Consider the following 13,258-nt stretch of genomic DNA (forward strand, 5'->3'; position numbering starts at 1 on the left):
AAAACATTTACTAATTCTTATAATCTTGTTTGGGTATCTCACCTTGTTCTCTAGGGAAGTTGGGTCAATTCGTTCTCCTAAAGTACCATTTCCTCCTTTCCTTTTATATACAATCTAAATCATAATTGTTGATCATTCAAATCTGCATTCAAATAAAATATAATAATTCATATGAAAATCTTATAAGTTTATCTCAAAGAAGTTTCTCTTCATTCACCCCAATGTGACATCTCTTCTCCTAAGTCTCCTTTCTTCACTTTCCCTCCTTACATACAACATTTAGCCATATTTTAATTCAACAGCAGCCCCTCTACCTTACTGTTTTCAACTATAGATTTTCAACAATAACAACAGCATTTGAACTGACTTCTAGAATTTAATTTCAGCACCTTTTGTTTGCTAACCTTTTTTTTTTCTTCAACCCAAAGAGTAACCAGTTACATCAACTTAGCCTGTATCAGTTTCCACTACTCTTCCACACAACCAGCTTCAACATTTTAATGAATTCCAGCAGCTAGATTTTAGAAATTTATTCTCTGAAATCCTCATTCAAAGCATCTCACAGCAGCAGCCTCAACAAGTGGCTCCCGCTACTCAGCTTGAAGCTGGCTTCCGATGTCCAAGGGGGACGGGTGGGGAAAAGAAGCTAATGTCTCCACAGAATTCACACTATTAAAATGATAATAATAACACTTCTAATTCCACTATACCTTCTCAGCCATTCCCAGCCCTAGGATTTCCATCAGCTTTATGCATGTCGGTTTAAGTGGAATTGCTACAGTAATTGAAGTACATACTATTAAATAATTTACTAATACTTAGCCTTTAATCTAGCTATCATTTAAACCATAAACTGCAATTAAATACAATAACATTTAGAGGAAGTTGAAGCTTACATTATTTTAAATATTTTTTTGAGAGTATTACAGGATGTAGGTGAAGCAAGGGAGAAGAGAGGGGATGGAGGGGAGAAGAGCTTGTGGGTTCAGCCAAGTCTTAGGGAGCCTCCTTCAAGTTCAACTTTGGGGTTAGAGAAAGGGTAGGAAACAATTTTGAAATCTGAAATTTTAGTTCAGATTTTCAAGGGTGGAAAGGAGGGAAGTATTTGAAATTCAAATCTCCCTTTATGGGAGATTAATTAAGTGAGATTGGAGGGAGGGGCCGGCGGCTTAAGAGAGGGATTAAGGGGTTATAATTAGAGAGGGGAATTAATTGGAGAGAGAAAAGGAAAGGGTGGAGGCCTACCAAAGGAAGAGGGGAAAAGGGTGTCCACATTCGATCTATGTGGACCCTTGCATTAATTGTTGATTGGAGAATTAAATCTGAATTAATTTCAGATTTTAGATGATTAAGGGATCTCCAAAAATAGGTGTAGGCTATTTAGGAAGAATTAAAAATTCAAATTCATTTGAATTTGAATTACAAAACTTTCCTAATAAGAGTTGGGCTAAATTAGGAAAATAGAGATGGTGTAATTGAAGGGGAATCAAGAGGGTGGGGAGGGGTAGGTCAGCGGCTAGGGATGGGAGGATCGAGGCTTTGGGTGTGGAGGAGAGGTTGGCGGTTGGATGTGGAGGATGTGGGCTATCCGGCGGTCTTAGAGGGGAGGTAGGGGACTTGGCAGGTGGGTGTGGTGAGGTTGGAGGGTTTTGGACTTCTGATTGGTGGTCTTGGTAGAGGGGATGTCTTGGCCGGAATTTTGGGAAGGGGATTGAAGGTTGCCGGCGGTATAGGGCGGAGGAAGGGGAAAATAAAATAAATAGATACGAACCGCGAGCCTGACCTCTACCGGCGGTTGATGGGTGATGCGTGACCCTCTCATAGGGTTCTCTCTTCTCTCAAGAACTCACAGGAACACAAAGAACCAAAATTGAAATTTTTATTAATCAATCATTAATCTCATACAATTGTGGAGGCCTCTATATATAGGCCTTGAAATAAAAGAGAAGCAAAAGACTAAAATGCTTTTTGGGCTACATAATGAACTAAATCCTCTTGGGGGTACAATGGTAAACCATAATATAAATAAAAGTAAAATACATAAATGCATCATAAATAAAGACTCTGAATCTTAGCTGTCGATCTACGATTCCTCCGATGATAGACGCATCGAAATCTCATGTTGATCTCCTCATTAAGATATCTCTTAAAGTATCATTCAAAACATTTCCCAATAATCCGCTCTCATAACTGGCTAATAGATGACAATGATTAATTTGGCTGGCTGTTAGTGTGTTTTCTCATTACTGGGCAATTGGAACACGGTAGGACTATGTATGCACAAATAGAGTGGCTTTGATGTCCATGATTTTGCACATGTGAGGGATGAAATAACAAATATTTTGAGAAATCATAATAAATTCATTTTTAATCAAAAGTATGTCATATAATGCATGAAGTCATATTGAAACGACTTAATGAATCCAATGGAATAGGAGTTAAGCCCAATTTTATCAAGCACAACATAGTGCTTCATTAAACCTAAATATTATGTAATTATCATGAATTTTTAAATGTATCGAAGTAGTTCTAACAAAATTGGAATTTTGTTGCAGAAACATAGATAAGTTAGCAAGTCACCTTAAAATTTCAAGCAAATATAACAATTCTAAACCTATTAAAATTTAATAAAATATAAACTAATTATTATTATTTAACATTGTTATGCATGATTGACATATAAATAAAAATTTAATGATATGTTTATGAAACAAGTTCACATAGACTTTCTAACTATATTAATAATCAATTCAAAGATAAAATAAAAAGTTACCACATGCTTACTAATTATTATAATTTGTGTAAATTATAAATACTACTAAACTAAATGAATAGAAAAGAAATTCAGGTGAATTTTCAAAAATCATAAAAAGCTATAACAATATCTATAAAATTAATTATATATATAAATATATATATATATATATAAATTCATCATTCTTGAGGCGATTGATAGTATTTAATTAATTGACTTTGAATTCTACTAAACTCACTCTAGGATAAACTACGACCTTTGATTATTGAATCTTCACTTGAACCCTTGAGCTAATCCTTTAAATGAAAAATCCTCTAAGCAAGCATAATGCATCACTCTTTATTTTCATGATTGCTAGAAAAAAGATTGTTCTAAAATAAAAATTTGGCAAACCATTAAATCACATCATACAAGATTTGTTATTATCAAATTAATAGTGAGCTATGTATGAATCACATGAGCTTATCTGAGTATGCATTTGAGAGTGGCCCTTCTTAAGCTAATGGTATAGCTGTGAAACCTTGGAACTAGAGCATTGCCATGGTTCTTTAGGTTGTGTGAAGTAGTCATCAAATTGTTATTATTATTTTTAATGTGTGTGTGTGTGTTTATATATTCTTTTTCCCCTTCATTTTTCATGGTAAACAAATCTCAGAAGTAATTTTTTATTGTAGGTGGATTTCTTACTTCTCGGTGGTGATCTGTTTCATGAAAACAAACCTTCAAGGTCAACATTGGTGAAAGCCATTGAGATACTTAGGAGATATTGCCTAAATGATCGACCCGTGCAATTTCAAGTTGTCAGTGATCAAACTATTAACTTCCAGAACATGTAAGATAAACTTGTCTTTGCGTGATAAAAAGGGGTCTTTTAGTCTCCATCTAATATGCATAATTTAAATAATTGAACTGATCACTCTTCAAGCAATGGACATTATCAAATTTAATTTCCCTTAAGTATTTATTAAGGCTTAATTATCAAGCGATGATGATTGCTTGATCAAGACATTCTTTTGCTGTTAATGTCATGATTAAGTAGTTAATTATTTTTTAATTTGATTAGTGAGTTATATTTTAGGAAATATCTAATTTTTCTAAAATATGTTTGGACTTATCTATTTGGAGATAAATGTTAGTTTTGCTTTTAATTTACTTCTTATAATTATTTTCTTCTGTAAAATAGACCCTAGGGTTGTGATGGTATAGGAATAAAGTATTATTGAATTATTCAACTCAAGTCTTGTAGAATCTCTCTTTTTCATGTCTCCCTCTCCTAGTAACATTCTTTCTCATCCATCTACAATATCTCCCTCTTTGTTTCTCTCCCTCCAGTCTTGTTTCTCTTCTCTCTTCTCATCCATCCTTCTCATCTTTCTATCTTTCACTGATTCATTACTCAAGCATTATGATTGTGCAATCGTCCATCGCATGATCTCCCATGGCTCTTCCTTTCTTGTTTTTTCCTTCATTACACAATATATTTCTTCTCATAAAAATCTCTTGTTATCAAAATCACTGCCAAACAACCCAATTGATATTTTAATTCCTTTCTCTCATACCTTACTTTCTCACAGTGTCTAAAAATCAAGGATTTGTTTGCATGTTGTCTATCTCATTGTATTACTACCTATTCAAGCCTTGCTACCTCAATTTTGGTGTCAAGGAGAAAGATCCCGCATCTAATACTAAATTTTGAGGCCACACTGGTGCTTTTACAAAATTTTGCAATGCTCACTTAAACTCATTTGGAGTTCAAGCTATCATTTCATAGGCAAATATCCTTCACCCATCTTTGCGTTGGAATAGAGGTTGGGCAATGAATTTGTTGTTTACAATAGATTTGACATGACAAAAACCACCTTTCAGATGAGAAAATTTACACATTGCACTATTTTGAGGATCAAGAATTTTATTTGTAAAAAAATTGTGACAACAAAGCTTGATTAGTTAACTTTGTAGGTTTAAATATTCAACTTTTAATTTGACTTAATTTCTTGTTTGCTTGCATGCCTATTAATTTATGCATGGTTCTTACCTAAGAATGTTCCTATAAGAGTGAGACTCAGTCTTCCCTACGTCCCTACTTGCAACCTAGCCTGTGCAAAAGTGAGATCCACCAAATATTATAAAAATTTGAGTTCACTAAATGAGGGCATAATGCTTTCCAATCTAAAATCTTTTGAAAGCTATAAATTAGGTCATCATTTACATATGAGATCTTATGATATTTATTTCTTATAGCTACATACAACAACAACATCAAGCTTTTATCCCATTTCGTGGAGTCGGCTACATGAATCATTTTTCTCCATTGTGTTATATTAAGAATCAAATTTTCATTTAAATCTATAAAGAAAAGTCTTTTCTAATATTTTTTTTAAATAAGTTTTTTTAGGTTTACCTCTATCTTTCTTAATATTAGCCAAATCTAATACATCTACTCTCCTAATCGGGTCATCGAAAGGTTGACGTTTTATGTGACCAAACCATCTATGACATCCTTATAGCTGCATGCCTAACAAAAATTTCCTTCTACATATCTTAAATGATTTCATGAACTAAATAATAAGTTTTATCACCAATTTTTATGTGCAAATATATTTTGATATGAGGATATGATTACATGTGTTACATATCTAACATTATCTTATCTAGTAGCATTCACTATATATTTACATGATTTGTTCTTCATATACATAATATTCAATATCATTTAATAATGACATTTACTGCATTTACCTGTGAACATGAACATTTAGTACAAATTGTTAATTTAATTTGCCAAATGTTTGTAAGTATAGAATATCATTCAATGACTTCGAATATAAGAGTAAAGACTCCTTAAGATAATGTTAATTTGATTATGGGCTGACTTGATGAGTTATCTCATCAAATTCAGGTACTACAAACCGCAAATGACACTCAAATCCACGTGTTCAACTTAGAAATCCTACTGAAGGAAGAGCCACTAGTCGGACTCAACTTATATGTGTACCCCATCTTGGGGCTTTAGAAGAGCTAGTTGCTCCCTATGTTTGAATTAAGGCCCATTTCCTTGATAAAAGAATGGGGATAGAGATGGTCCAAGTATTAGAGTTTACCATCATCATTATCTCGATAAAAATCTACAGGATCTCACACAATCTTCTCCAAGATAGTGATTATTATGAAAAAGGATTATCATGAAAAATCTCTAGCATATACGTTAAGTGTGGCAGAGATGAGGATGCTCAGGTGGATGAGTGGCTTTACCCTTAGAGATAGGATACGAAATAAGCATATACGTGAAAAGGTTGGAGTAGCTCCAGTAGAAGATAAGATTAGAGAAAGTCGCCTTAGATGGTTTGGTCACATAAAACGGCGGCCTTGCGATGACCCGGTTAGGAGAGTAGAGGTATTAGATTTGACTTATGTTAAGAAAGGTAGGGGTAGACCTAAAAAGACTTGGTTAGAAAATATTAGGAATGACCTTTCTTTATTAGATTTAAACGAGAATTTGACTTTTAATAGGACACAATGGAGAAAAAGGATTCATGTAGCCGACCCCACGTAGTGGGATAAAGGCTTGATGTTGTTGTTGTTGTTGTATGAAAAATCTCTAGCATGTTGCAACCCTTTTTATGAAGTAAATGAAGCTACTCATGATTTCAACCACCACATTAAAATTGTAATACAAGCTACTCATGATTTTTATAAATTGTAAAAAGAAGATTAAGGTAGAAGCTTCTACTTTTGACAAAGGATCACATTCATAATGCTTTTTTTTATTACTCTCTCAGATAGAGGTCTTATTTGTGTAAAATTGCATTGGTGACCATTAGAGAGTTGGATTTGTTGTAGTAAATCTGGTAGGTCCACCAAAAGGTTTTTGCAAGGAGTTGGAATTTATTTAGCTTGCCAAGGTGAACCATCAGTGTCACCTAGGTCAAAATGGAACTTTAACTCCAACAAACATACATATGAACTTGTTATAGAAGGCTACTTGTTGAACAACTAATGAATTTCAAACAAGATAATTCACTAGTGATTGACTTTCTTGTTAGTGTTATCATTATGAAATTCTTACCAAACTATGTTTACTTGGCTGTCATTTAGGACATTTATTCGTTACTTTATTATGAATAATGGGCCTGCTTATTGAATAGTAAGATTCTCAATCCTCTGTTCCCTTAGTATGGCATTAGAGCAAACTTAATTCTAACCTTAACCTTTTCTCTTCCAATTCACAACTTCAACTCTTATGACAATCTTAATCATCTTAAATCCATTCTAAATTCTCCCACATCTTCTGCTTCAATGTCACTTCTAATCCTAGTTTTGTGCCACTTTTGATTCTACCATGCTAGTTATGTTAAACCCTATTTGGACCCCCCCCCCCCCCCCCCCCCCCCCCCCCCATACAGTCAATCTTGAGACATACTTCTTACTAACATCTATCTTGAAAAACTTCATGTTTCGAGACAATATGCATAGACTATTTCCTACTCACCCATCTTGAATTACTTCTATCAGAATCTGATGATTAGGAAATGATCTATTCAGACTCTCTATCTGTTACACTTTAAGTTGACTGACAGGGGTCCGAAATGGGTGTGACAAGATACCTATCTTGCTTAATCGCCACTTGCCTATCTTGCTTAATTACTCCAATGTTTCTCACTCACTCTCTATGCCCTTGATCCTTTGACGCCATGCTAGCTGAACTTGCTCCCAATCAACTTACACCCTCTATCACCGTCACCCCTTTACCCACCCACCACATGGAAATTTCTTATGAGACCTCCTTGCTCTGAATATTGCTTCACATCTCTATGTGAGCTCACACGCTCGCCTCCCGTGCTTGTTTATGCCTTAATGAGATTTGTCTCTTATCAATTGACCTACTCGCTTTCCACTATTTGTGCACCTATTGCCCTTGTTGCAATTGGCCCATTTACCTAGGGCGCAACCCTTCCTACATCTCCTTTTCTCAATGGTCTAAGGTTACTCTTTGATTCTTTGTCTTTCTCTACGTGGCATGCTGGCATCACAATCTTCTCCCAATGATTAAAAACCCTTCTACACTATCAATGCCACAATCAAATTCAATGGTACCAACTAACTTCTATCATTGAGGGCCTTTCATTTTCTTATCGATTCTCATAACAAACTCCATCACCTTGATGTGACTTTTCTGGATTGTGATGATATAGCCAAGTTTTGAAAATAGCAAATATTTTACTGTGCTATTCTTACTTGGTTACATAATATTATTGAATCTTTCATTGTATTCATTGTTATATTTCATGTGGGATTTTCTTCATACCATTTATGTTTTTTTAAAGTAATATATATTGTGTTTTCATCATTTATTCTAAGTTTTCTTTTCTCTCCAATATTATAATTTGCCCATCCAGGAATATTATAATATCTTATGAGATATATGGGATGAGCTTTATAGTACACACCCTTTTTTATTGATTTGACAGTTTACAACATCAACATCAGTCAATTTCTCATTCAAATCTAATAAAGAAATCATTTCTAATATTTTCTAACGAAGTCTTTTTAGGTCTACCTCTACCTTTCTTAACATAAGTTAAAATCTAACACCTCAACTTTCCTAATTGGGTCATCGGAAGGCCTCCAATGTGATCAAACCCTCTAAGGCAACTCTCTCTAATCTTATCTTCCATTGGAGCTACTCCAACCTTATCTCGTATATGCTCATTTCATATCCTAGAATATCATCATCAAAGAGCATTCACCAAGGTACATCCTCTAGCAAATGTCTTGTGAGAACATCCATAACTAAAGCAAAAAGATATGGACTTAAGGTTGATCCTTGATGTAATCCAACTGAAATAGGAAAATACTTGGTGATACCACCTTGTGTTTGAACACAAGTACTATCTCATGCATACATATCTTTAATGATTTGAATATAAGCATTATTAACTCCTTCATTTTAAGAATCCTTCATAGCAGTTCTCTTAGAACTTTATCATATGCTTTCTCTAAATCAATAAATAGCATATGTAGATCCTCATTCTCTTTATATTTTTCCATCAAACCTCTCAATAAATGTATGGCTTCCATAGTAGACCTACCCTGCATGAATCCAAATTGATTTTGAGAAATATTAGTATCACGCCGCAATCTACGCTTTATAATTCGCTCCCAAAGTTTTAAAGTATGACACATTAACTTAATTCCTCTATAATTCGCACACTCTTGTGCATCATCTTTATTCTTAAAAATAATAATTAATACACATTCTCAACTAATTTGACATCTTTTTAATCTTCAAAACAATATTAAAAAGTTTAGTAAGCCAAGAAATTCCTTCATCTCCTAAGCATTTCCACATCTCTATTGGAATATCATCAGGTCCAATAGCTTTTCCATACTTCATTTTCTTTAAAGCCTCTCTAACTTTGGTTTTACTAATACGCCGATAAAAAAAAAATTATTTTCATTTAGAGTGCTAAGGTCACTAAAGTCAATCGTATTTTCACATTTTTCATTAAAAAGTTTAGCAAAATATTTCATCCACCTTTGTTGAATATCATCTTCTAAGAAAAGTACTTTTTGATCTTCATCCTTAATACACTTCACTTAAACTAAATGCTTACTACTTCCATCTCTTTGTTTGACTAACTTATACATATATCTTTCTCCATCATTAGTATCTAATATATTTTATAAATCATTAAAAGATAAACTCTTTGTATCCAAATAGCTTTCTTAGATTCCTTATGAGCCTCTTTATAGCCTTCCCAATTATCAGAATTTTTATATCAAAACTTATTTTTATAACAAATCTTCTTATTTTTTATCTTTTTATGCACATTTGGATTCCATCACCAACTATTTTTACTATTAAGAACTTTTTCCTTCAAAACTCCAATCACTTCTTTTGCAATAATCTTAATATCACTAGCCACTTTTTCCCACATAATATTAGCATCCTCATGCACAGACAAAATTTTAAGATCTAAATTCTTACTCTCAAAAATACTTTTGTTAATATTCTTTAAATGCCCCCATCTAATACTAGAAAATCGTTATACTTTATTTTTTATTTTCAACCCCTTTATCTTAATATTCAAAACTAATAATCGATGTTGAGTGCATAAATATTCACTCGGAATAACTTTACAATCTTTGCAATCTAAACGATCTAATTTTCTTATTAGAAAATAATCAATCTGTATTTTACTATATCCATTTTTATAAGTGATAAGATGCTCATCTCTTCTTAAATAAGGTATTAGCTATTGATTTGGCAATTTATATAAACAAAATGATGGTTTGCTTGTTGAAATTTTTTTTGTTAGAATTCATCTGTACATATACAACTGTAAATGATAGTAGATTTGCAATCTCAATTATTGCAACTACTACCTTGTGTATTATAGGGGTCATTGAGTTTTAGAGTCTCTCTCTATGGGTTTTTGAGCAACTTGCCTACTATGAGCATGTGGGTTGTTGTGGCTATGGTAGGTGGATATGTTGGAATGAACTTTTTTCCCTTACTCTATGAGGGTATATATTGACTCATATTGTAATTTTTGTTTTTGTTTCTTAATTCTTAACGTAAGGATCTTTATTTTGTATGTGTCTCACTAGTCTATATAATGATGTTCATCAGCAAATACATATAAATTTTATGTTGATTTTTGATAAGTGCACTCTATGAATAAGTAATTAGTCAAATACTTGATTGTATTATATTATGATTCATAAGGAGACTTTGTATTTAATTTTATTTTTAAATATTAGCTTATTTCTAGATAAGTTATGTAAGTTTGATATGGAAATATTATACAATGGTAGAATTTAAAGTTGTTTATATTTTAATGGGTAGCAAATTTAGCTTATTAAAAAATCACATGATATGTCCTTACCACCTCTAAGCAAAACATCAGAAGAAATATGAGACAAAATATGATGTGAATCACAAAAGAATTGCTCGAAAATATTTAAAAGGATTACAAAGCTTGCAACTTAAGATGAAGATTTCGCAGGATTAGATTAAAGAACTTTCAATCGTCAATTTTATTGTAGTAAGCAGTTACAATTCAAAAGTTTAAGGCAAATTAAGATAACTCCGAAAGTATCACAGAAAAGCAAATATATTGTAATACAATCCCACAGTTAATATTTAGAAAATTCACTATGAGTTACCATGCTCACTCACACTCAAAGTATGGCTTAGCGGAGAAAGGCCTTCAACAACTATGCCGCGAGAACGGTCGCAACGCCAATGGTCTTAATCCACGGAAAGGTCGACGGTGGTGGAGATGGCACGGGTGGATGACCGTTGATGGTCCACTCGTAGTCCGAGAATTGATCGTCGATGATGTCCACGAGGGTAGGGAGGATTCGGTTCAAGTAATCTTCGACGATATTGTCAAAACCAAACCCGATGTCGAAGAAGGGTGATCGAACGATGTGGATGTCTTCGTAGGCGTCGAGTACGAATCCGCTATCAACTTCGGGATCCGCCATGCATCCTTGCCGGAAATGAAAGAGCACTAATAAGGAGAAAGGAGATATGAGGTGGCGAGGGAGAGCACCTATGGTTTGAGAGCAAGGAAGAGGGAGAAAGGTGGCTGCTTGAATAGCAAGGTGGGAGAGGGCCAGCGGCTTCAAGGGGAAGAGGGCTATGATTTGGAATCCAATTCTAATAAGTCTCCCAATAAATTTGAAATAAGTTTCAGATTTAATTAGGTTTGGAGGGAATCAAGTTAAGATTTGAATTCGAATTCAATTTGGATTGAGGCTAGAATTGGAAACACACAATGGGAGAGCCCATTAATGGGGCCGGCGGTATAGGAGAGAGAGGGAGGGGGTTTTAAAACTAATCTTGAAATTTAATTTCAGGATTTGTATAATTTGGGGGGAAAGTTATTTTAAATCAGATTTTAATTTCAAATAAGGTGGAGAATTAATATAGCATTCAATGGGGAGAATCCCACATGGGGCCAGCAGGTCCAAGAGGGAGGGAGGAGGTGTGGGAGCAACTTATGAGCCTTCCAAATCATCACATAAGCATTAGGAAAATTTATTACGAAATCCACTGCAATTTGAATTTCAAATTGATTTGGATTTAAATACTTTCTTAATTAGGATTTGCAATTAAGGAAAGTTTTTGAAATTTGAATTCCAAATTTTGAAATTTCAGTAATTACTTTCCTTTCTTTGAAATGAAATTACGAGGGAAGGTATGGTGATGGAAATCATCATCATGAGAGAATTCCCCGGATGGGCCGGCGGTGAGATTGGGCTCGGGTGGGGGCGGGTGGTGGAGCCAATGGGGACGAAAGAAAGGGGCGGGTTGGTGGGGTTAAGTAAACGTTGGGCTTGGAGAAGAGGTAGTATGTGGTGAGCTCGGTGGAGTGGCTTGGACAAGATCCGGTGGGTAGGTGGATGAAAGTAAGAGAAGAAAAAAACCGGATAGAAATAAGAAGAAGAAAATACCACGAGCCGTGGACTCTTCCGACGACTGGTGGGCCTTGCAATTGCTCCCTTTGAGCTCTCTCCCTTCTCTAGCTCTCTCCCTTCTCTAGCTCTCATGCAAGAAGAAGAAACAAGATAAAATTTTTCATTCAATAATTCATCATCCTCATTACAATAGAAATGACCTATATATAGGTCTCAACATAAAAGAAGAAACAAAGATTAAATTGCCCTCAGGGCTACAACATGACTCAACTCATAATAGGGGTACAATAGGAAGACTCAAAGAAAATAAAATGCATAAATATTTAAAAATATAAACTCTGAATCGTGACCGTCGATCTGCGATGCTTCCGGCGATACACATGTTTGAACCTCTGATCAATGTCCTCATCAAAATATGCATAAATGCACCTCTGAAGTAAACACAGAAGTGTCTAAAAAATAATTAACTGAAAGAATAATTTAGAGGCCATTTTCCACTAGATAAATACAAAAGGGAAGCTGAGTTACCCATCCTTATTTATACAAACTAGTTAAATTTACAGACTTGGCCTGTAGGTCTTAAAGCTTTGGCTTCTTATGCATTTATGACTTCACTTTGAAGTTCATCCTTTAAAGCATCATTCATTCATTGTATCCCACAGACCTACATGACCTCCTAAAACTATACATGAGTTATATATTTGAAAGAAAGGAAAAAAAAAGCTCCTTTCCTTACAAAAGTAAATGTTAAGAATCATATAATATATAGCAATCCACTACACATCCACCGATTGCCTGATAATAATGGTGCCTAGCTGGTTTCAATTCTTGTTTTCCATGCTTATTTAGACCTTTAGCATATAAAGTAGCACATATAAGCAAATGCTATTAGATGATAATTTTTAATTTTTTTTGCCCATTTTGGCATGGTCATCTCCATGGAAGAATCTATATAGTTACCCTAACACTTAAGAGCAATTGCCCATGACACAAACAGTCATTCCACACCAAACATTAGAACCACATACCAAAAAAAAAAAAAAAAAAAAAATCTTAATCCTAGAGTGCTTAAAG

General features: G+C 34.1%; 1 protein-coding gene across 4 annotated transcripts in view; it reads left to right on the plus strand.

The window, feature by feature from the left end:
- LOC110111411 (double-strand break repair protein MRE11) overlaps window positions 1-13,258 on the plus strand; it is a 56,329-nt gene that overhangs the window by 9,354 nt on the left and 33,717 nt on the right. For 3 of the 4 annotated variants that reach the window (XM_020843275.2, XM_020843276.2, XM_028700609.1), the window contains exon 4: window positions 3,430-3,587. The exons of the other annotated variant lie outside the window; for it this stretch is intronic. In XM_020843275.2, the coding sequence (XP_020698934.1) occupies window positions 3,430-3,587 (158 nt within the window). The remainder of the gene's footprint in view (window positions 1-3,429; window positions 3,588-13,258) is intronic. 4 annotated transcript variants of the gene reach the window in all.

This window comes from Dendrobium catenatum, unplaced genomic scaffold (genome assembly GCF_001605985.2).
Source record: "Dendrobium catenatum unplaced genomic scaffold, ASM160598v2 fragScaff_scaffold_134, whole genome shotgun sequence".
In the NCBI taxonomy this organism is placed as follows: Eukaryota; Viridiplantae; Streptophyta; class Magnoliopsida; order Asparagales; family Orchidaceae; genus Dendrobium; species Dendrobium catenatum.